At 40.3% G+C, this 24,083-nt stretch overlaps 2 protein-coding genes across 22 annotated transcripts in view; one reads left to right on the top strand and one right to left on the bottom strand.

The window, feature by feature from the left end:
* Positions 1-1,358: 1,358 nt before the first annotated feature.
* On the bottom strand, positions 1,359-18,658 carry LOC134542782 (recQ-mediated genome instability protein 1-like). Of its 4 annotated transcripts, none has more exons than XM_063387297.1 (8): positions 18,363-18,658; positions 16,902-17,039; positions 14,894-15,118; positions 10,784-10,917; positions 8,526-8,667; positions 4,974-6,230; positions 3,409-3,504; positions 1,359-1,754 (listed from the first exon to the last, which is right to left on the bottom strand). In XM_063387297.1, exons 1-8 carry the CDS (start codon positions 18,474-18,476, stop codon positions 1,569-1,571), a joined length of 2,292 nt encoding a protein of 763 aa, XP_063243367.1. In that variant the 5' UTR covers positions 18,477-18,658; the 3' UTR covers positions 1,359-1,568. The 4 variants fall into 4 exon arrangements, with proteins under 4 accessions (XP_063243367.1, XP_063243368.1, XP_063243369.1 ...); XM_063387298.1 differs by lacking the exon at positions 18,363-18,658 and adding an exon at positions 17,888-18,356; XM_063387299.1 differs by lacking the exon at positions 14,894-15,118 and having other exon boundaries at positions 18,363-18,654.
* Positions 18,659-19,752: 1,094 nt separating this feature from the next.
* Positions 19,753-24,083, top strand: part of LOC134543110 (serine/arginine repetitive matrix protein 1-like) — a 46,253-nt gene continuing 41,922 nt past the window's right edge. For 4 of the 18 annotated variants that reach the window (XM_063387930.1, XM_063387921.1, XM_063387927.1 and 1 more), the window contains exon 1: positions 19,795-20,102. The gene's annotated coding sequence lies outside the window, so the exon portion shown is untranslated. Of the gene's footprint in view, positions 20,103-24,083 lie in introns of all 18 variants that reach the window. The other 14 variants (XM_063387925.1, XM_063387931.1, XM_063387919.1 and 11 more) reach the window with 8 other exon arrangements.

Genomic DNA, 24,083 nt, shown 5'->3' with positions numbered 1-24,083 from the left:
ATAGTAATTCTTTGTTTGGCGCTCTGGGCTAGCTCATTCAGCAAATCATTCCAGGAGGCAGCTGGACCGACATCAATCATTTCTGATAATAAAATAGGCACTTTTAATACACAGGTTGAGTTGTGCTTGTATAATTGAGAAAACTTAACTAAAACTTTTTCAAACAGTTCTGTTAATAAATTACCTGATTCATGCTGAATAGTCAAGTGAACGTGTTGAGTGTTTGTAGTCATAGTCAAATCTGACACAGTCTTGCCATCACCTAAGTCTCGTAGCTGAAACCCGGGGTGTGCTTAGAGGATGCTGACATGAATTTGAAGATAATATCCAAGCAGACTTACCATTTACTACGGGGAAAAAAAAATTCATAACAAAAATACACAGTAGATATGCCCTACATTATTTACGAGATAGTAAAAAAAAAAAAAAAAAAAATAACCATAGAATTTGTCCACTCTCTTACATTAATAATGTGTGGCGTTAGAATGAAGCACAGTCACGCAAATGCTTTATCATAAATAGTTCAGCTGGAGTGGTAATGGGGCTGAAGCTCCAAGACACCACGATGTTTGTCAGCAGTTTGTTTTTAACTCAACAAAAAGCATTGTATTACCATAATTCTAAAATCTATGCAGGAATTATGCATTGAATCAAACTAGACTGCGAATATTTTGCATACTTTTTTTTATACAGTTAAAATATTTAATGTGAACATTGTAAAAAATAATGTCCTCAAAACTGATCCAAATTATTCGGGGATCCGGATCGACGAGGACTGGATAAATGTCAGTTTACTGCGATATTAATTCATGTTAAGTAATAGGAATTTAAGTGATAGGGTTCGCTATGTTTCTACTGTCAAAACTGTGTCGGGGGCATATCGCTGGATGCAAGTTCTCCAGGAGCGAGATTCCTATATCAATCAGACTATTCATTGAATGGTTCAACAACGGCAGCTGAAATACCACGGCAGGTGAGTGACCAACTGGTGCTTGTTGGGCTCACGCAGAGGACAAGCCAAGGAAGAGTTTGAGACTATATAGATAGCTTCCTCTTGAGTGACCATGATACAACTAGTCAAAACAAGTTATAATTATGAATCCATACCTCACTTTTGACAAATTATCAGATAACCTGAACTGTATTAGCGAATACCTATCTAGCTACAATAATGTGCAAATTAATGACTTTGCGGTACTTATAAAGTGAAACTTCAGTAGGAATTGTCCTATAAGAAAAATTAATGACAGGCGATAGTCCAATTTGGTGGGAGAGGCCGTGCCGTAAGGTAAAAAATAAAATATATCAGGATCTTCAAAGGTAGATGGATGGAATGAATAAAAAACTGACAAAGTATATTCATTGGTTTCGAGTTAAGTGCCGTACTCATTTTCAATTTTACAGTACGTAAATTAAATAATTATCAAACAACTTACAAAACAAAATGATACAAAAAAGTACAAAAACATCTTCTTCTTCGCAGATGATGCGATCTGACAGGAACTGGCGCTCGACAAACACAGCAGTTGACAGTCCCTCTCGCGCTGACATGTCGCCTCATTCCCGCGTCACACCCTGTCTCTCCCCGCGCCAGCGGCGGCACTCAGCGCTGACAGCCGTCGGCCCAGCAGCTCGACGTGTTCCTGGCCGACTTCGCTGATGGCCGTGACCTCCGGCACGCTCGAGCCGCCCCGGAAAGTCAGATCCAGAAGACAGTTGAGGTTCACCAGCTTCTTCTGTGCGTCCGACAAGGCCTGGGCAACAGCGTTCATGTTCGATTAGTGGGGACAAGATTTTAATTTTTTATTTTCAGGACAATTACATTTTTGAAACAGGAGTTTTAGGTGTCATTGTATTTATTTTTACATATTCTTGGAAGTGTCATCAGTAGGAACAAGATTTTATGGTTTTATTTTTAGTCCAATTTCATTTTTAAAACAGGATTTCTGTGTTCTTGTTTTTATTTTTATAAAAGAGCTGTTTTGTAATACTTACTCCACCAAAATAAAGGTAAAATTTATATGCTGCTTTTTTTATGATAAAATATTTTGTAATAAAATGGTATAAAACAGATTGTCCGTAAATAAAAATAAATTAGATTTTTTTTCCTCATCCACACACTTTGGTACAATTTTTTCTTCTGGAAATAGTGACATTCCTTGAATTTAAAACACTTAAAGATTACTTTTTTTATGTGTTGAATCATGTTTTGTTTGAATGCTACTTAATTCCATGATATAACTTGCAATTCAGTGCTGTATGGTTTATTAACTTGCATTTTGGTGTACATCCTTTTCGGTGTTATTTCTGTTTTACCTCAATTCACCACATAATCTTGTTTCTATTCATAACTTATCATTTATCAGTATATTTGATATTACTGACTATTTTAAATCAAAATAATTTTTTACAAAATTAATTTTAATTTTATTTATGGCATAAACTTGCCAATTTCTTTTAATTTTCTTGAAAAAAAAAAAAACAACTTTATTTTCGCCAAGTTACAAACTTTTGTCTGAATGCCCATCATACAGGCAGCCCTAGACAGACGTATTATTTGCAACTGACATTAATTTTTATATGTATGAAGACTATTAAAACTTATCAATAAATATTTTCCTGTATATTTTACTTTAAGTTAAATACTGTTTAAGAAGTACATCTGTAGGTGTTTTCTCACCTTTAGTGCAAAGTTTAGAGTTTATGTTCTGTTCTATTACTACAACCCTAATTGAAAAAAAGTGTTAAGGTTTTATTGTGAACGGCACTCTGGTATTACTGAATATTTTTAACAGAAAAATTATTAACACTGATTGGTTAATTTTAAAACAGTTGTCAATAGAAAATAATTTTGAATGCAGGCAAGTTTTCAGAAATCCTGTGGGGTTTGTAGCAAGTATAAAATTAAAACAACTTTTGTTATTGCTTTTGTAAATAGTAGCAAGTTGTACCACAACTCTCTTTATGAATAAAAATAATATAAATAAAAATGATTATACTGAAATATTTTCTTTAAAAAATAAAATATATAAAAATAAAACTATCAAATCTTGTCTCTATTATAAATACCAATGGCATTTGATACATACTACAGGCCTAGAAACTTTAGCACATTACATCTAACTGAAACACTTTTGAATGGGTACTTGCTACACTTGCTACATACTTATTTACTTTTCAGAGTCAAGAAATTGTAAAAATTTAAAAATATGAAATGCACTACATACATATGCGATGAGTGTTCAATTACACCACAATGAGGAATGGAAGCACAATTTCACCAAAACATGTTACCTATTCATTATTTTCCATGCTTTGCTCACTCTTTCAGTAACATCTGCCAATCAGTGTTCACATTACTTAGTACAGCTACAGAAAGGGTTGCTTTCGTGTGTTTGTCAAACTCACCCCTTTTATCTTCTCTTTAACAGAAGGATTGGTTGCCATTTGCTGCCTAAGAACCCTAATTTCGGCTGGCGTGTATCCAATCAGCTTCTCCAGAACCTACAGTATATACATCTTTGATTAAATTCACACTTTGAATCTTTAGCCACTGAAAACTCATAAATAATAATAATAATAATAATAATAATAATAATAATAATACAAATTCTAGAAAAAATAACACAATTAAAACAATGCCAACAAAAAAACTGGGCTGTCTGTAAAATAAACATACCACTTTGAAGTCAGATCCTCACATAAGCTGGGGTGCCTAGTTGGTACTTCAAGTAGGACTTAGTATAACATTAAGTGTGACTGTTTTAACTTAGTAAATTTTCCAATGACTGATGATTAAAATAAATTGTAAAGGTCACCAAGTTTATCAGGAACAATAAAAAGAATTTTAAATTCCTGGTACATTACTTGAAGAATTTCGGTAAACTGAAATGCTTACGTTATTCTGGGTATAGCAGTATGCTTATCATAGGAGCGTATCCAGTCAAATGCACATTCTGTATTTTTTTTTATCACTAACGCAACTAAAATTTCTAAAAGTAAATTTTACTTCAGTGAAATTACAGAGACAAACTTGTTTTTTATTTGTGGGAATAAATGATGGTTTAAGCTGTCCAGTTGAAGCGAGACCTTCCTTCCCAAGATGTTACACTCATGTTCATTTAACCCCAGCTGCCTGCTGGTGGGAATGGAAGGAAAAAAGCAACAGATCAGGGCTACAAAAGTACACCCCTGATGAGCCAGGCAGTGAAAAGGTAGTGGTAAGGGAAAAAAAGAAGTACCTCACATGACATCATAGGTCTGCTTACTAATGACATCACTGCAAAAATGATATCGCAAAATCATGCAAAATGTTTTAATCACAGTTTTTTTGGTGACATTTTACCAATATCTTTATTATAAGTTAGCAAACCCCATTTTTCTTTAATTTTCCCAAGGGATTTCTTTATATTTTTTTCATAAAATTTTCTTTGAAATTTCTGTTTTTGCTAGGTCCAGGAAACCATAAATGTTGGATATAACTGAATAAATTAACTTTACCTTACAATCTCTATTCACATTCTCATATAAATAATATTAAAGTGTACTACACAATTAAGGCCTATTTCATAAAAAAAAACATGTGAAAAGCTGCAACTTCACGTCTACAGTTTTTTTTCAAGCCTAAACTGGTTAATCTTATTTCATAAATAAATTATCAGTAGCATTACAGACATTGCTGCTTAATTGTTTTCTCAGGATAAAACAATTTTATACCCGTAGTCACATCTAACCTTCCACATTTACCAGGTCAGCTGAGGTGTTTTAGCAGTAGTCAACTGGAACTAGGTACGTACCCTATTATTGCCTTAGTTTTAATACCATGACTTCAAACTGTATTGCTAACGTGAAAAGAGCGTGGCACAGAAGTTGCAATCTACCGGGTGTACCTGATGGGGCCCAGCTACCGGAGTAAAAGATAGTGACGCACATGGCGTCACCCGTCATGATGACGGAAAGCATGCATTACTCACTTCTGGCGAGAACGAAACCTCCATCAATGTTGAGCCATCGTTGATTTTGCATGTCATGTGCCAACCCTCCCTCTTGAGGACCAGTTGATTCACGAGCGTCAGGACGAAGGCTTTCACTGTGAAGGTGGCGACGCCAGTCCTCGCCTGACCCTCCAACTGACTCAAGTACACAAAAGGCTTGTGCTCCATGATCAGCGACGAACACAAAGCTTCGCTTGGGGCGCGGCACACAGCAGGAGCACCCAAATTCAAAACAGTTTCTTTCGCAACAACATCTGCAGTGCCATGCAAGTCCTGGGCATTTGACAAAATAAATGTTTTTTCAGGTCTTTTCGAGGCAGGTGTGCGACTGGTTTCGGCGTCGACAGATTTGTACTTTTTCTGTTCGGAAGACGCCTTCCCGCGCACTGCAGGAACCTTCTTCAAGGGACTCGAAGGTGGGCGTTTCACTGCAACCGGGGAAAAGGCCATCTTCTTCACACAACTATCTGCACTGCCAACACCAGTCGACCCTGTGTGGTTTTTGGTAATGAAGGATGTTATTTTCGACTGGTTTCGCTGGGCAGGTTTCTTACAAGGCTTCACGCTTTGCTTTGGGGATGATGGCTTGCTGACTGACAAAGTCTTTGTGTTGCTTGGAGGCGTGGTCTCAGTTTGGGCCGGCAGAATGGATGCATCCAGATCCTGCGATGAAATGTCGAGCAGTAACTCATCATCTTGTTCGAGCAAATCAACCGCGTGGACACTAGCGTCACCCGTAGCAACGCATGTTTTAGTCGAATAGCTGGACTTTTCGAAGAAATCATCAGTTTCAAATTCATCAAAGTCATTAAATGAGTTAGTTCTTGACTTCATTAAAGCAGTACCAGCATTAAGTAAATGTGGATTTTGATCAACACCACTATTTTTTCGAGCCACTGAAATTGTATTTTTTCTCATCACAGGCGACATTCTGTTACTGATGGAAGTATCACGATTGTCACCACGAAACTGTTCTAGTCCAGCAGAACTTCTGATGCCATTACAATGAGCAGTTGGCAACCTTACATTGCCAGTGCCACCATACGTTGCAGCCTGCCTACTACCAACATTCCACCCAGAGGGGGAATTAGCTTGGGGATTATCCACATCATCATTAAAAAACATGTCATCTGGAATATCATCCATCTCCTGTTGAAAACGCTTTTCAATTTCATCCAGCTCTGCACAGTGAAGAATGTCATCTTCGTTAAAATCATGAGCAGTCATAGGTAAAACCTGGAACAGACAATTTTCTGTAACTTTCCAAACTAACAAAATAATAATTAATTGTGAGCACCGCTGACAGCAATGCAATAAACCAAGCCAATTCTCTTTGAGTTAACTCATATATTCTACCACTATAATGAGGCAGAGGCAGTAGGAGATAATTATGGCCATACATGTGTATACCTAATAAACGTAAATAATAAACTGGCATTCAAGTCTAACATAAAAAGTGAGGAATTGTGAGCTGAAAACATAATATATAAAAAAAACTGACTTGCAACAATTGCAACATGTGTTAGCCTCAACTGTGAAAACAAGGCATCTCTTCTGCTGGAATAGCACAACTGTCATTTACGATCTTTTCTACCTGGAAATCACATGGCAGTGTTCAAATGAAGCACTAACCAGATTAATGTATACATCAGCAGATGGCTGGAGAGTACAACCTTATCCAGGGAATTTTAGAATAAAAACAAGAAATATTTCACATGTTCACAGACCAAGCACAGATTTCTGGAATTCTAAACGCAAAGAAGCACTTTTGAAGGTTTAGCTGCATTTTGTCACCAACTGACATCAGTGTTTTATTAAGAAAATTACAGACGTGTTTGGATAGTATGTAGTTGACGTTATGGTATTTAAATGAATTTATTTAAATACTGTATTTACCTGCACATTTTATGCTGATTTCTGTTTAAAACAATGTACTGCCACCCTGATACATATATATATTTTTTTTAATTTTGGGAAATAAACATTGCACTGTGTGGTTGAACATGTGCGTAAATAACAAGCCTGAGTTGGTTTATATAAATATTTTTGTAAAAATTGTTTGATTTAGTGGTGTTACGAATCCCAATGCAAGTGGCTCGATTCGTGCCAGACCACATACAGCGAAACCCCTTATTTACGTTACCGTTATTTACGTTTTCCCGTTATTTGCACTATATTCTTCAGGTCCCGTTTGGTTCCCATATAGTCCAATACAATACTTTCCCGCGAATTACGTCTCAAAAATCGAATCAATCCCGCTATTTACGTCACGTAACAACCATAAACAACCAGAAAATACCGTGGAGCTAGTAGGCAATGAACATTTTAAATAGCAAAATATACATATTTTATAACATGAAAAGTTGCTTTTATTTCTAAACATGTAATAATTTAAGCCTAGGCGTGTAAAAGTACGAGTAATTATAGCAGGAGACAATCTAAAATGCACGAGGGAAAAACGTAAACTCATGAATGTACAAACATGGCTGCTTGTAAGTTCTGATACTGTATTTATGTCACAACTTAGCCGAAATACTGGTACGAGACATAAACTTCACAAGATAAAATGAGCGGTGTCTTGGTAACTGTTTTATACGTCTTTTATAATTTGGGAAGTATTGTACAGTTGACGCCATATTTTTTAAACTAACCATTTATTTCTGGGGATCGTAAATAATTAATTATTGGTATCAAGACATCATGATAAACGTAAACTTGAACATGTCACGGCAGCGAGAAAACTGGTGCGTATACCAATAAATTGGTATTAGAACTGGATAAAATTGGTACACGGGAGGTGGAGCTTATATTTTTTTCCGCTAAGCTCGCATCTATTGGTTGGCGGCTGATGGCGTCATGAGTCTGGGCGGAGCATAGAGTGCGCATGCGCCGCCGCGTCGTTACAGCAGCTGACCAAGTACAATGACCTTTCTCCGCGTTTGGCGCGCTATTGACGGTAAATATTCATCAATTTGCGGCCTTTTCTTAAAAATTTTTTTACTGTGAGCAATGTGTATGTAGCCCGTATTTGTTATAAACCCTGCCGGTTGCAACTGTATTTATAATTTGGAGAGGCAAATAATCTCCTTGAACAGCTAAAAAAGCAAGCAGAAGAAAATTTCAAATTTATTTTTTAGGAAGTAATCAGAAAAACATTTTGGCTTTCATTCTTTTTTTATTTTTGTCAAATGTGGTAAATTAATAATTGATTAAATACTAAAGTAAAATTTGCTGTTAGTGTGTTTGTACCTGCATTGTAGTATGTGCTATTAAACAAAAGGAAAAAAATTCTAAATAAGGTAAACTGTACTCCTTTTTATACTTTTCCCTTTATTTACACTTTCCCGCTTTTTACACTTTTTTACTTTGTCCCCATGAAAAGTGCAAATAAGGGGTTTTGCTGTAATTATCCGAACGTTGAGTTTCTCGATTCGTGCCGGATTTACAGAATTCAAGACTTCTCCACCGTGCGTTGCAACGACATGCTAAATAGCAGGTAACAGGTAGTATCAGCTCGTGCACACACTGCACCTGAGCGACCGGCCTTCCAGAAGACACGGCGGCGGCGGCGGGATGATGGTGATGGTGATGCTGTCCCGTCACGTGGGGGGCAGCAGCCTCCTCCGGTGGAGGCAAGCCAGTCAGGTACGGCTGAGGGTTCTCCTCCAGGTTCCTGGAAGCCCCGTGCACCAGAGACGTGACACAGCGAGCTTCTGTTGTACATCCACGTGTATCGAATGAGTGAAGGATAGGCATATAGGCGACGACCATATGTGTGTGTGTATATATGCATCTGGAAACCATGGGCGTCGCAAGGATATATTTTTTGGGGGGGGGGGACTTCAATTGATTTAGTGGTTTGAGGAATATTCATCCCCTGGGAAAAAAAAGCGGGGGGTCCGGGGGTCCTCTCCCGGGAAAATCTAGGGTTTGAAGGTGCAAAAAGGTGGTTTTAAGGCATTTTCCTTTCCTAAATATTTTAACTATAGTTGGTTGCAATATATAATTCATTTTTTATAAAAAATATTTTCAGAGAACAAATTTGTAAAAACACAGTTAAAATATCTGCTGGTGCTATATTCACACAAAATCATTAATTTAAACAACAGGAGAAACTACGAAACTAAATATATTATTAGAGGGTCCCCCCCCCCCCCCCCCCCCATTGCGACGCCCATGTGGAAACCTTTACTTAACTTGGTTAAAATAAAGACTGCACGGATTGTTACGGGGAGTTCTGCATCCTTTTTTTCGTTTTCTTTTAACTCACACAACGTACATTACTTCTACTGTTTCCCGTGCAAGGCGACCACAAGCCACACAACTGGTCAAAGGCTTCAACTTATTATTAAACAAAATTAGTTTTTTCACCGCCCTTACAATTCTTGGGAGTTCTTTCTGCAAAGTGAAATCCATAGATATTGATCTGTATAGAAAACCTTATTCTCTCCAATTCCCTTTGCAGGAAAGTGTAAATTGAGGGAAAAACTCTTACTCTAATACATAAGTACCTCATTTCCTGTATGTATTCTTTCTTCAATAAATACCTATGTACTTTCACTTTATATTAAAGAAAAGTTGAATGTCTAATAGCCTTCTAATATACCATCAATACTCAAGCCATGGCCAAAATACATGACATAAAAAACAACAAAAAGTTAAAATTTATTTTTGATTAAATTATTCATCCTATTTTTGTATTATATGGTTAAATAAACATGTAGAAAAAATTTAGGCGTTTAAAAAGTTTTGAATGAAAATTTACACATAAAACCAATAACTCTACTTTTGTGTTTAATGTAAATTTTAGTTAACCCTTTATAACTAGTTTATAAATATTAAAAAAACAAAAATATTTTGTATCAACATAAAAAAAAAAAAAAAAAAGATGACCCAAATCCGAAACAACAAACATAGCGTACTGATAACTATTATTGTAGTACACACTAACCAAGAAAGGGTGAAGGCCTTTAAATTAATTCACTCGGCAAGAGACAGTCCGTGCGCTGAAAGCAATTGGTGAGCTATTAATATCTCAGCATTTTCAAAAGAAAGCCAAAACAAAAAAACAAAACAAAAAAAAAACATCATGCTTTCTCACACTCATGCTGAACCATAAAAATTATAACATCAAATAAATGAAGTCCAGCAAATCTCCACATCTGACTAGGACCTAACCACAGAAAGGGTATTTCCCCACAGGAAAAGTATTCTCCAAAGAATGGGTGTTTCCAACAGAATAAAGATTTACAGTCCAACATAACGGTAATTTTTTTTAATAATGAAAAATAATTAAAATATATTTATTTCCTCTTTTTTTTACACCTTGACTACAATTCACTAGTTCATTTAATTTTAGAGGAGAATTTAGCTTGGTATAATTTACAACTTTTTCAGATAATTTAAATGATAGTAATATCATGATCAGTACGTTATTTTTTTTTTGTTCCTGTAAATCACAAGAAATAATAATGAGCTAACATTTTTTTGCTAATAGACTAAATCAGCCCTCTCATTAAAAAAAAAAAAAGGGAATTCTATTTTAAAAAAAAAATGGGTGCGTGTACTTAGGTACGCACGTGAGAAGTTATACTTCTTTTGGCATCATTAAATAAAAAAAAGTTTTTAATTGCACGCAAATAATTCTCCGGTAGCGTTAAACGTTTAATGCAACCTTGTTGGAAGTCGCATTAGAACTTCAAAAACTCATTATATTTTTATATATAAACTTGGTTTAAATGATGTTTTGCCATCCGACTGCTAACAACTACAGGAACACACACACTCACAGCTTGCGGGCCAGCAGGTTCTCCAGGGCGTTGGGGACGAGCAGGGAGTCCACCTCCCCGCCCAGCAGCTGCAGACTGCGCTCCTGCAGCAGTGCCACGCCCCTGCGGCAATCCACCGGCCCGACCACCAGCACCTGCCACACACACACAGGGAGTACACCTCCCCGCCCAGCAGCTGCAGACTGCGCTCCTGCAGCAGTGCCACGCCCCTGCGGCACTCCACCGGGCCCACCACCAGCACCTGCCACACACACACAGGGAGTCCACCTCCCCGCCCAGCACTTACAGACTGCGCTCCTGCAGCAGTGCCACGCCCCTGCGGCACTCCACCGGGCCCACCACCAGCACCTGCCACACACACACAGGGAGTCCACCTCCCCGCCCAGCACTTACAGACTGCGCTCCTGCAGCAGTGCCACGCCCCTGCGGCACTCCACCGGGCCCACCACCAGCACCTGCCACACACACACAGGGAGTCCACCTCCCCGCCCAGCACTTACAGACTGCGCTCCTGCAGCAGTGCCACGCCCCTGCGGCACTCCACCGGGCCCACCACCAGCACCTGCCACACACACACAGGGAGTACACCTCCCCACCCAGCAGCTGCAGACTGCGCTCCTGCAGCAGCGCCACGCCCCTGCGGCACTCCACCGGGCCCACCACCAGCACCTGCCACACACACACAGGGAGTCCACCTCCCCGCCCAGCACTTACAGACTGCGCTCCTGCAGCAGTGCCACGCCCCTGCGGCACTCCACCGGGCCCACCACCAGCACCTGCCACACACACACAGGGAGTACACCTCCCCGCCCAGCACTTACAGACTGCGCTCCTGCAGCAGTGCCACGCCCCTGCGGCACTCCACCGGGCCCACCACCAGCACCTGCCACACACACACACAGGGAGTCCACCTCCCCGCCCAGCAGCTGCAGACTGCGCTCCTGCAGCAGTGCCACGCCCCTGCGGCACTCCACCGGGCCCACCACCAGCACCTGCCACACACACACAGGGAGTACACCTCCCCACCCAGCAGCTGCAGACTGTGCTCCTGCAGCAGCGCCACGCCCCTGCGGCACTCCACCGGGCCCACCACCAGCACCTGCCACACACACACAGGGAGTACACCTCCCCACCCAGCAGCTGCAGACTGCGCTCCTGCAGCAGCGCCACGCCCCTGCGGCACTCCACCGGGCCCACCACCAGCACCTGCCACACACACACAGGGAGTACACCTCCCCACCCAGCAGCTGCAGACTGCGCTCCTGCAGCAGCGCCACGCCCCTGCGGCACTCCACCGGGCCCACCACCAGCACCTGCCACACACACACAGGGAGTACACCTCCCCGCCCAGCAGCTGCAGACTGCGCTCCTGCAGCAGCGCCACGCCCCTGCGGCACTCCACCGGGCCCACCACCAGCACCTGCCACACACACACAGGGAGTACACCTCCCCACCCAGCAGCTGCAGACTGCGCTCCTGCAGCAGTGCCACGCCCCTGCGGCACTCCACCGGGCCCACCACCAGCACCTGCCACACACACACAGGGAGTACACCTCCCCACCCAGCAGCTGCAGACTGCGCTCCTGCAGCAGTGCCACGCCCCTGCGGCACTCCACCGGGCCCACCACCAGCACCTGCCACACACACACAGGGAGTACACCTCCCCACCCAGCAGCTGCAGACTGCGCTCCTGCAGCAGTGCCACGCCCCTGCGGCACTCCACCGGGCCCACCACCAGCACCTGCCACACACACACAGGGAGTACACCTCCCCGCCCAGCAGCTGCAGACTGCGCTCCTGCAGCAGTGCCACGCCCCTGCGGCACTCCACCGGGCCCACCACCAGCACCTGCCACACACACACAGGGAGTACACCTCCCCGCCCAGCAGCTGCAGACTGCGCTCCTGCAGCAGTGCCACGCCCCTGCGGCACTCCACCGGGCCCACCACCAGCACCTGCCACACACACACAGGGAGTACACCTCCCCACCCAGCAGCTGCAGACTGCGCTCCTGCAGCAGTGCCACGCCCCTGCGGCACTCCACCGGGCCCACCACCAGCACCTGCCACACACACACAGGGAGTACACCTCCCCACCCAGCAGCTGCAGACTGCGCTCCTGCAGCAGTGCCACGCCCCTGCGGCACTCCACCGGGCCCACCACCAGCACCTGCCACACACACACAGGGAGTACACCTCCCCGCCCAGCAGCTGCAGACTGCGCTCCTGCAGCAGTGCCACGCCCCTGCGGCACTCCACCGGGCCCACCACCAGCACCTGCCACACACACACACAGGGAGTCCACCTCCCCGCCCAGCAGCTGCAGACTGCGCTCCTGCAGCAGTGCCACGCCCCTGCGGCACTCCACCGGGCCCACCACCAGCACCTGCCACACACACACACAGGGAGTCCACCTCCCCGCCCAGCAGCTGCAGACTGCGCTCCTGCAGCAGTGCCACGCCCCTGCGGCACTCCACCGGGCCCACCACCAGCACCTGCCACACACACACACAGGGAGTCCACCTCCCCACCCAGCAGCTGCAGACTGCGCTCCTGCAGCAGTGCCACGCCCCTGCGGCACTCCACCGGGCCCACCACCAGCACCTGCCACACACACACACAGGGAGTCCACCTCCCCGCCCAGCAGCTGCAGACTGCGCTCCTGCAGCAGTGCCACGCCCCTGCGGCACTCCACCGGGCCCACCACCAGCACCTGCCACACACACACAGGGAGTACACCTCCCCACCCAGCAGCTGCAGACTGCGCTCCTGCAGCAGTGCCACGCCCCTGCGGCACTCCACCGGGCCCACCACCAGCACCTGCCACACGCCACAGCGACCTTCGAGACCGCGCCGTCGCACGCGGTCACGTGTAGAGCCGGGTAGGGACGGAGGCGACGCCCCTTTGGGAATTCAAACCTCGTCTCGTTAAGTGCTCTCTTTGTGTCTCTTTTGGCGTCTGAAACGTTTCCAAACAACATTTCACGGGAGAAGTTGCACTAAAACTCAGCCTTGAAACTGTAATTGAAATTTCACTCTCATCGCGCCCAAAGAAGTTTCACTTCAGAAATATTTGGTTACACCGCTGAAACAATACTCGTGTAAAACAGTTTAACAATCTTGATGTACACGAGTAGTTAAAATAACACAATTTTCTTGAGAACACGGCGAGTGATGTGGTGCACAACAGTAACCTCAAACCCTGCTGTGTTTGCTCTCTGCCCAAAGACTCCCTTGCCAGAAGCCAGCAAGTCTGGATGTCGTCAGGCGCAGGCGGGTCCCTACCGCCACAACACGCCTATCCCTGCAGCATGGCGGGGTTCAACCACGTGGAACACGCTCAAGGCATCAGGGCCCGACAATTTCTCTGCACCGTCCACAACCTATTCCCGTCCTTTTCGTGTCAGAAACGTTTCAGAACAACGTTTCACAAAAATGTTGCATTAAAATTTGACCTTGAAATTTTACTCCCATCGTCCCCACAGAAGTTTCACTTCAAAAACCAAAATTGTGGTCAAATCTGTATGCTGCATTTTTTTACAATAAAATAATTTGTAGTAAATTGGTCTAAAACAGAACAACAAAAAATAAATAGGAAAGCATTTGTGGTTTAGAAGTGATTCAATAAGGGATGCAGAGTAAAAAACAAATTTAAAATAATTTTTCTGATCAATGCAATTTGGTACAATATTGCGTATGGAAATGACATTCCTTGAATTTCAAACATTAAAAAATTACATTTCTTTTTTTAATGATTTGATTTAAGTTTTGGTTATACACTACTTTAATTCCACGTTGTAACTTGCACTTCGATGCTACGTGGTGTATTAACTTGTGTTTCGGCGTTATTCGGTGTTTTAACAGGCTTTTTGGAGTTATTTCGGTTTTATCGCAATTCGCTATTTAATCTTGTCTGTTGTTATTCCCCCCCTCCATCTCCACAATATAGTGCTCCACATTTTAACGTTGCATTCGTCGTTACGTTGCGATGAATCATTGTCTCATCTCACCCAGCTGGTTCTAAATAATTTTCACTTCAAAAAAAAAAACTCAGCAAAATACTTTGAAATTTCACACGATCAGTGAGTGGGTTCCCCGACTGAAACGTCACCTTGCAGCCTGGAACCAGAGGCAGGTCCAGCTTGCGGATTGGCCGGTACTCGATGCCTAGGATCTCCTGCACGCCGTCGCACAGCGACAGCCTGAGCATTCGGGTCGGCCGCGGCTCCCACGCCTGTGCCTTGGTCTCCGACACTTCCAGGTTCTCCGTCGCCTCCTTCCGTATCCTTTGCAGCTGGCCGTAGCACGGGGCCCCAATGTCCACCATCGACTCAACCTGCAACACGTTTCTCTTGAACCAGTCATTGACTCAACCTGCAACACGTTTCTCTTGAACCAATCATCGACTCAACCTGCAACACGTTTTTCTTGAATCAATCATCGACTCAACCTGCAACACGTTTCTCTTGAACCAATCATCGACTCAACCTGCAACACGTTTCTCTTGAACCAATCATCGACTCAACCTGCAACACGTTTCTCTTGAACCAATCATCGACTCAACCTGCAACACGTTTCTCTTGAACCAATCATCGACTCAACCTGCAACACGTTTCTCTCGAACCAATCATCGACTCAACCTGCAACACGTTTCTCTCGAACCAATCATCGACTCAACCTGCAACACGTTTCTCTCGAACCAATCATCGACTCAACCTGCAACACGTTTCTCTTGAACCAATCATCGACTCAACCTGCAACACGTTTCTCTCGAACCAATCATCGACTCAACTTGCAACACGTTTCTCTCGAACCAATCATCGACTCAACCTGCAACACGTTTCTCTCGAACCAATCATCGACTCAACTTGCAACACGTTTCTCTCGAACCAATCATCGACTCAACCTGCAACACGTTTCTCTCGAACCAATCATCGACTCAACCTGCAACACGTTTCTCTTGAACCAATCATCGACTCAACTTGCAACACGTTTCTCTCGAACCAATCATCGACTCAACCTGCAACACGTTTCTCTCGAACCAATCATCGACTCAACCTGCAACTCGTTTCTCTCGAACCAATCATCGACTCAACTTGCAACACGTTTCTCTCGAACCAATCATCGACTCAACCTGCAACACGTTTCTCTCGAACCAATCATTGACTCAACCTGCAACACGTTTCTCTTGAACCAATCATCAACTCAACGTGCAACACGTTTCTCTCGAACCAATCATCGACTCAACCTGCAACACGTTTCTCTCGAACCAATCATCGACTCAACCTGCAACACGTTTCTCTCGAACCAATCATCGACTCAACCTGCAACACGTTTCTCTCGAACCAATCATCGACTCAACCTGCAACACGTTTCTCTCGAACCAATCATCGACTCAACCTGCAACACGTTTCTCTCGAACCAATCATCGACTCAACCTGCAACACGTTTCTCTCGAACCAATCATCGACTCAACCTGCAACACGTTTCTCTCGAACCAATCATCGACTCAACCTGCAACACGTTTCTCTCGAACCAATCATCGACTCAACTTGCAACACGTTTCTCTCGAACCAATCATCGACTCAACCTGCAACACGTTTCTCTCGAACCAATCATCGACTCAACTTGCAACAAGTTTCTCTGGAACCAATCATCGACTCAACCTGCAACACGTTTCTCTGGAACCAATCATCGACTCAACCTGCAACACGTTTCTCTGGAACCAATCATCGACTCAACCTGCAACACGTTTCTCTGGAACCAATCATCGACTCAACCTGCAACACGTTTCTCTGGAACCAATCATCGACTCAACCTGCAACACGTTTCTCTGGAACCAATCATCGACTCAACCTGCAACACGTTTCTCTTGAACCAATCATAAAATAAAAAATAATAAGGATGATGATGACAAAAATACGAATTTTATATCTCTTTCCGCTATTTGAGAATAATTTAAAAAAATTAACTGTCATTGCTAATTATCAGCAGGAATTTTCAGACAAGATCAGGTGATTTCAGAGGAAATTATTTTCTTTCGATAGACTTGTGTGAGCAACCGGCATCTCGCTACAGCTTCGACGTGCCAGTTTAAAATGCCGGAGTTCGGAACCCACCTGCAGGCTGTACTTGCCCGGGAGTGTGACCCTCGTCTTGGCGGAGAGGTCGGGCGGCAGGCAGGCCTCGCCCATGTCCCGCAGGTCCGCCAACTTCCACTGCTCCAGCACAAACTCCTCCAGCTGGGCTCTGCCATACTGCGACAAGAAAACCTGCGCGCTGGTCGGAACTGCCACGTTCGCCCGACCGTCACCCTCTCCCACGCGTCTGCGTCAAACGACTTTAGAGCGAACACACCATGATGGTATGAAATTTTCTGTACTTTCGAACACACGTCACTATGTATGAGCTGCAAATCCAGCTTTAAATGCATAAATATGCTAACTTTATAACAAATAGTTAGGTTTCTTTACTTGCCACAAGTGTGCTGCAATATGCTGCTTTCCCGAGTGTAAAAAAAAACAAAAGCCCACAATATTCTGAAACTTGTATCATTTCCTTGGGTTAGGATAGCAAGGTTTCCTAACTCACTATGGTAAAATTTTAGCAGGTATGTGGGTGTGTAATTCATAATAACTCTGCCTGGCCTTGAAAAGCTAAAAAGTGCTTATTTGAGTTAAGGGTAAAAAAAAATTTACATTAGAAACTAAATTATGTAAAACAATGTTAATGGTTGGTTGGGTTAGGTCAGCTTTGTAAATTACAATTTTTGCTAACCTTAATAAGAATACAACCTATTTGTACAAAACCTTAACCAAACAAATCATTCAAAACATTTAACAGTATTATTAATGTTGCTAATCTCAGGGATTTATATGCCCACATAAAAAAATCCCTAAGAATTCCACCAAAAGTAAGAAATTGAAAGCAAAACAGCAAACAAAGTGAATCTGTACACCCCCTTCCCGCAGAAAATAAACTGTGCATACACTCCTGGCTAACATAACACAAATTAGATAAAAAAAATCACTTTTATTTATAATATACCTAACTTAACAAACCATAAACACAGTAAACTATTTGACATACTGAAAAAACCCCTTACAGAATGATAGGAAAACATGTCAGGAAGGAAGTAAATATACAAATCTATTCTGCTCCAGAATCACATTTTACAGTATTTTTAATGAAGCTAATTAAACTTAGTTAAATGGTAAAAATCTAGTAAACTAGTAGAAATATTGCAATGCCATTTTACACAAACATAGATAATATGACACGAAGACATAAAAGGTTTGTTTAAGTTTTAAATGTTTTTCTATGCATCCCTCACATAATTATTTACACAAGAGTACTTTAAATCTTACACCTTTGCTGTTAAAATTCCCCTTCCCCTTGCAAAAAAAAAAAAAAAGAAAAAAAATCATTAAGTTTGTGTACGATTAAAGAATGGAATAAGCTTCAAGCGAATGTATTTGTCGTCAGTGGGTGAGGAAACTAAGGAATAAGTATGGGAAAGGACTTCTTTCCACTGGGTGACAGTCCAATTGCCGGTTGAAGCATGTAACTAAACAACTTACACCGGTTGAGTTTTCCGATCGGAAGAAGTTGACACAACCCTCTAACCAATCATTTGAAACGTGCAAAAACCTAGATGATAAAAATAATTTAATTGCTGCGATTTCCTGAGCCATACTAGGTATTCCTCACAACATGGTTATAAGAGAATAAAATAACACGCTAAAAAATATAGATTTAGTTTTCTACTAATACGCATGCAAAACATTGTTAATTCCAAAATCTCTAAGCTCCGTTGAACTAACTACGAGAGATACAGATTGTGTACAACCATAATATAAAAACATAATTTTTTTTTGGGGGGGGGGGGGGGTATTTTTCGCGGGAAAAAAAGTTCTACCAACGTTCGAAAAATAAAATAAGGGATATATTTCGAGACATTCAAACAGGTGCTTAAAAGCAAAACTTTGTTAGGTTTCAACCGAAATTTAACTCGTAAACCTTACTCCTGAACGTGTCCATACCTAATCCCGATAGGTAACGAAAAACGTTCAAAATGTACTCCCGAATAGTTTTGCTAATATGAAGTTTCATTTGGCACACCAAAATATGTTGCTTAAAAATAACGAACTTACCTTGTCCTATCGTGGAATGGGAAAATGGTTAAAGTACAGGTGTATCATATTTCCTACTGAAACCCTTAATTTTTGTGGAATATCGAGCTTAAAATTTGAATATGAAGCTCAGATCAATAAATGGTTTTAGGCATGAAAAATGAAGTCCTGTATTCCAAGACACAAAATATTATGTCTATGTATGATATTTCAAGAAACTCTGGTAAGGTAACATATATATATTACCTTATTGGGATACAACCGCTACATAAATCGAGGACTGCACCCCAAAACCTGTCAAAAACCAAGCCATGTGAGGTACCTAACGAAAAAGCAACCGTTTTATTAAACTTTGCCATGCATGGGGTTAAAACTATCAGTGCATTCTAGCTGATATTTGGCAACAATATATGTTTTTTCTATGCCAAATATCCTACACATGGCTGTAAAATAACATATATATTACACTGAATCATATAACTCAGTTTACCTTGCTGGCTTAAGCATTAAACCAACATCTTTAAAATCAACACCTAACTGTTACTGTCAGTGTGCACTCAAAAAGCAACAGTTGGTACCTGGATTTAGGTTTCGCTTAGTGCTTTGGGGAGTACTTCGTCAATAACTCTTCTTCGAGAAGATGAACATCAAGAGCATTGGCATGACCTGAATGATCTTCAATTATCTTGTCTATACATGTAGAAAGACCTAATTCATACTTTTTTTTTTTTTATTTATTTATAAGCCTCCATTTCTCCAGGCAGCCTGCAATTAAAACGTGTAATGGCTTTCATAGAGTTTAAAAGTTTCAAAAGTGACTGCGAGTAAAACAAAATTCGTATGCCTTTAAGGTACTCTTATCGAAAAGCGATGTCATAGAATCTTAGAATCTTTATATGACTGGTGCAAAACTTTATAATTGTGGTAGGTTATCATTTGGGAGCTAACCATTTATTTGTTTTTAAATCTGTATTTTAGTTGCTTTTTAAATATGTTTCCTTTGTTCCCCGAAAAAACATTTTGTAACTGATAGAAGAATTTATCATACTTCCGGCAAGCTTCTATTGATTGTATGAAGACGCCATCTCGACATTGTGGTGCACGTCTGGTTATTCGTCTTGTGTAAAGGTGCCGAGCAAATATTCGTAATATTGTTTGATTGGCGAAGGAGGTTTATTTCTGTGTTTTGTAAGTTTTTATTATATTTTTTAATATATTTGGGTTAGGTATGTGTAAGTATTGCTTTGAAATAGGGCGGAATTTGTTCACCGGCCCTTCAAGGCCGCGTTATGATATTTGTAGATTAATGTACGTTATTGAGTTCGTGATATTTACATTAATGAATTTGTTTACCTATTATTTCGTGTAATAGGTTTATTAGAGAATGCGTTTCGTGCTTATGTTAAATTTTGCAACCCTGTACGTTTTCACACCGGCTTTGATGGCAAATAAAGTAATGATTCACAGGCTCAATATTTAGGTATTCCAATTTATTTTGATTTTTCTATCATACGTAGCGGTACTTTTGTTTTTTCGCTAAATATAGGATGCGGTTTTGGAACGAATTGCTGTTTTATGATGTGTTGCTGTTTTTATTACTGGAGATAAAATTGTGAATTTGCTAATTGAAACTGGTGCATGGTGGAAATAAGTTTTGTTTATAAGCACGGTAAATATGTAGTGTACGGATTAGCGCCAAAAAAAATTGTACAAATCTGAAATAACTTTCATTATATGCTCTTTTACGTCCTCTTTTCATAACCGCCTGCGGAGATAAGAAATTCCAATTACTTTTGGAGATATCGAATTTTTAAATTTTAATTATTGTAAAAAAAATTTTATAAAAATCTGAAATAACTTTTATTATATGCTCTTTTACGTCCTCTTTTCATTACAGCCTGCGGAGATAAGAAATTCCAATTACTTTTGGAGATATCGAATTTTTAAATTTTAATCACTATACCTGCACATTCACACGGCACCATTGTTTTTTGTTTACGAGTATCAATTTTGTTTTTTTTTTGGATAATGTTGTCACGTGATAGTTCGTGATAGGCCAATATTCAAATGAACCAATAGGCCGCCTTCAACTTAAGTGAGTTTTTAACGTTTCAAATTTTTATGCTTTAAAAAATTACGTTCGTTCCTACTGTTAATCATTTGTTCCGGTTTGTTAGGTTAGGTCAGCTACATTATAAATACTTTAAAACTAAACAACCATTAAAATTAATTTTATTATTTTTAATGTCCGGTTCACTTTCAAAGTATTTATAATGTAGCTGACCTGACCTAATCTACCTTTGTCCCGTTTTGTTAGTTCAGGTCAGTTACATCATAAATACTTAAAACTATACAACAAGTAAAATAAATTGATATTATTTTTAATTTCCATTTAATTTGAAGTATTTATAATATAACTAACCCTACCTAACGGAAAATTTCTGTTATTTAGGCATTCACGCGCACACGGCAAAATATAAAATGGCACCGGTCGAATTATTACATAGGTCTTGTATTGCAAAATAAGAACGGCGATATCTCCAAAAGTAATTGGAATTTTTTATCTCCGCAGGCGGTTATGAAAAGAGGACGTAAAAGAGCATATAATGAAAGTAATTCCAGATTTGTACGATTTTTTTTTGGTGCTAATCCGTACACTACATATTTACCCAGCTTTTTATAACGGAAGGAAAAAAATTGGATACCGTGGTATTTAATTTACACAATACACAGATCTTAATTTACTCCGAAGGTATGGTTTTGTAATTCCTACTAGTTTGTGATAAAATTAAATGGTAAATCTGTATTGTACGGATTAGCGCCAAAAAAAATCGTACAAATATGAAATAACTTTCATTATATGCTCTTTTACGTCCTCTTTTCAGAACCGCCTGCGGAGATTAAAAATTCCAATTACTTTTGGAGATATCGCCGTTCTTATTTTGCAATACAAGCCCTATGTAATCATTTAACAGACGCCATTTTATATTTTGCCGTGTGTGCGTGAATGCCTAAATAACAGAAATTTTCCATTAGGTAAGGTTAGTTACATGATAAATACTTCAAAATAAACGGAAATTAAAAATAATATCAAATAATTTTACTTGTATAGTTTTAAGTATTTATAATGTAACTGACCTGACCTAACAAAACGGGACAAAGGTAGATTAGGTCAGGTCAGCTACAGTATAAATACTTTGAAACTGAACGGACATTAAAAATAATAAAAATTAATTTTAATGGTTGTTTAGTTTTAAAGTATTTATAATGTAGCTGACCTGACCTAACAAACCGGGAAAAAGGATGAACAGTAGGAACTCACGTAATTTTCTTTTTACGTGATGTAGTCGTTCAACTACGTCGCGAAAAAAAAAAAATCATACTTGTAAACAAGCAACAATGGTGAACGCGGGAAGCCTACGATTCACTCATCCTTCTGGACATACCCGAATACTCACGTTGGCAAGCCTTCTTTCAACAGACGAGAGGCAAACGCCCGATCGTGCATCTTCGGTTGTTTTTTTTTTTGTTTATTGTAAATAAATATGCAACTAATGAAAACTAATGGTCAATTGATTATGTTAGCTACATTATAAATACTTCAAAACATTGTGGATGGTTGATTTGGTTAGGATAGCTACATTAAAAATACTGTGAACTCATGAAAACGGTTTCCTAGCGCTGGATAGCTACATATTAAAAAGTTACTTGCTTAGCAACCATAAAATGATTTTACAGTTTTTTTAATGTAGCTATACTTACCTTATATAACCAACCATCTACAATGTTTTAAAGTATTTTTAATTACTTCTTGCTAATTTTAAGAAAAGAAGGCTTGCCAACGTGAGTATTCGGGTATGTCCAGAAGGATGTGTGAATCGTAGGCTTCCCGCTGAAACGCCGCGTCAGTGCACAACGTGAAAATTAAAAAATTCCATATCTCCTAAAGTATTTGGAATTTCTGATCTCCGTCGGGTTTAATGAAATGAGGAAGTTAAAGAGCACAGAAAAAAGGTATTTTCGGATTTTTAATTTTTTTTTTTAAAAAAAATCACCAAAAAATGAATATTAAAAAATTCGATATCTCCAAAAGTAATTGGAATTTTTTATCTCCGCAGGCGGTTCTGAAAAGAGGACGTAAGATAGCATATAATGAAAGTTATTTCATATTTGTACGATTTTTTTTGGCGCTAATCCGTACAATACAGATTTACCAATTAAATTTTTATATAATACATTATGATACCTGTGCTTTTACGTTGTCACCGCAATTCATTGTTTACCCGTGATTATTAGGAATGTAAGTTTTCCATGTTCTTGAGAGACTTTACCGAATTGACCCTAGAGAAGGTTTCTTATTTCCTTCTGGTTTGTGAAAAGCTAATTAACAGCTTTCATTACAATACCACATTCACACAATCATCCAAATTTCTTGTCTACCTTTGTGGGTTTTTAAATTTTGTTTGTTGACTAGTCAATGTAGGTAGTGTTTCAATAATGAAATTTGTTAAAATGACTATTGCAATTGTAAAGAATATTTAATGTTTGTTTTATGAGAATAGGCAATTGTATTATGAAATGTTTGTTTTGTTAATGCAATTTAAAGTACATACTGTGTTGAGTCCCAAAATGGACGAGTCTTGATGGGAGGGAAAAATTTGTATTGTATTGTTAATGTCGTTTATTTTTTTTAAAAAGTTCATGCTGTGCACTGAAGTAGCTGACACATTGATTACAGCCATTATATATTCTGTGTTTGATATGGTCGGTGTTTCATGTATCCCAGTTTATCCCTGGGTCCTGATGGCATGATCCCGATGGCTTGATCCTGTGGTACATGATGCTTGCTGTTTCATTTCAGTACGTCAGAAGTTCTTGCACATGAAAGAAATTGCAAAATAAGAAAATTATGATTGTAGACGAAAAAAATCTTTTTATTCTACTTACAATCATAATTTGTTATTGGCTGACTTTAAATGTGTTTGAGAGCATAAACAAAAGGCTGCATTCGCATATTTTTCGCGTTTTTATTTTTAATTTTTTTTGTATTTAATTATCTTAGAATTTAGAGGTCTACCCATTAAAATTTTTTATTTTATAAATTGAAATGGCAATTTTATTAAAGCTTCTATTCACAAATAAAAATATGCAAGTATTTTGATGAGTGCA

The sequence above is a fragment of the Bacillus rossius genome, assembly GCF_032445375.1.
Source record: "Bacillus rossius redtenbacheri isolate Brsri chromosome 9 unlocalized genomic scaffold, Brsri_v3 Brsri_v3_scf9_2, whole genome shotgun sequence".
NCBI classification, from domain to species: Eukaryota; Metazoa; Arthropoda; class Insecta; order Phasmatodea; family Bacillidae; genus Bacillus; species Bacillus rossius.
The sequence above is the reverse complement of the archived record's forward strand: the minus strand, read 5'-3'. Positions and strand labels throughout refer to the sequence as shown.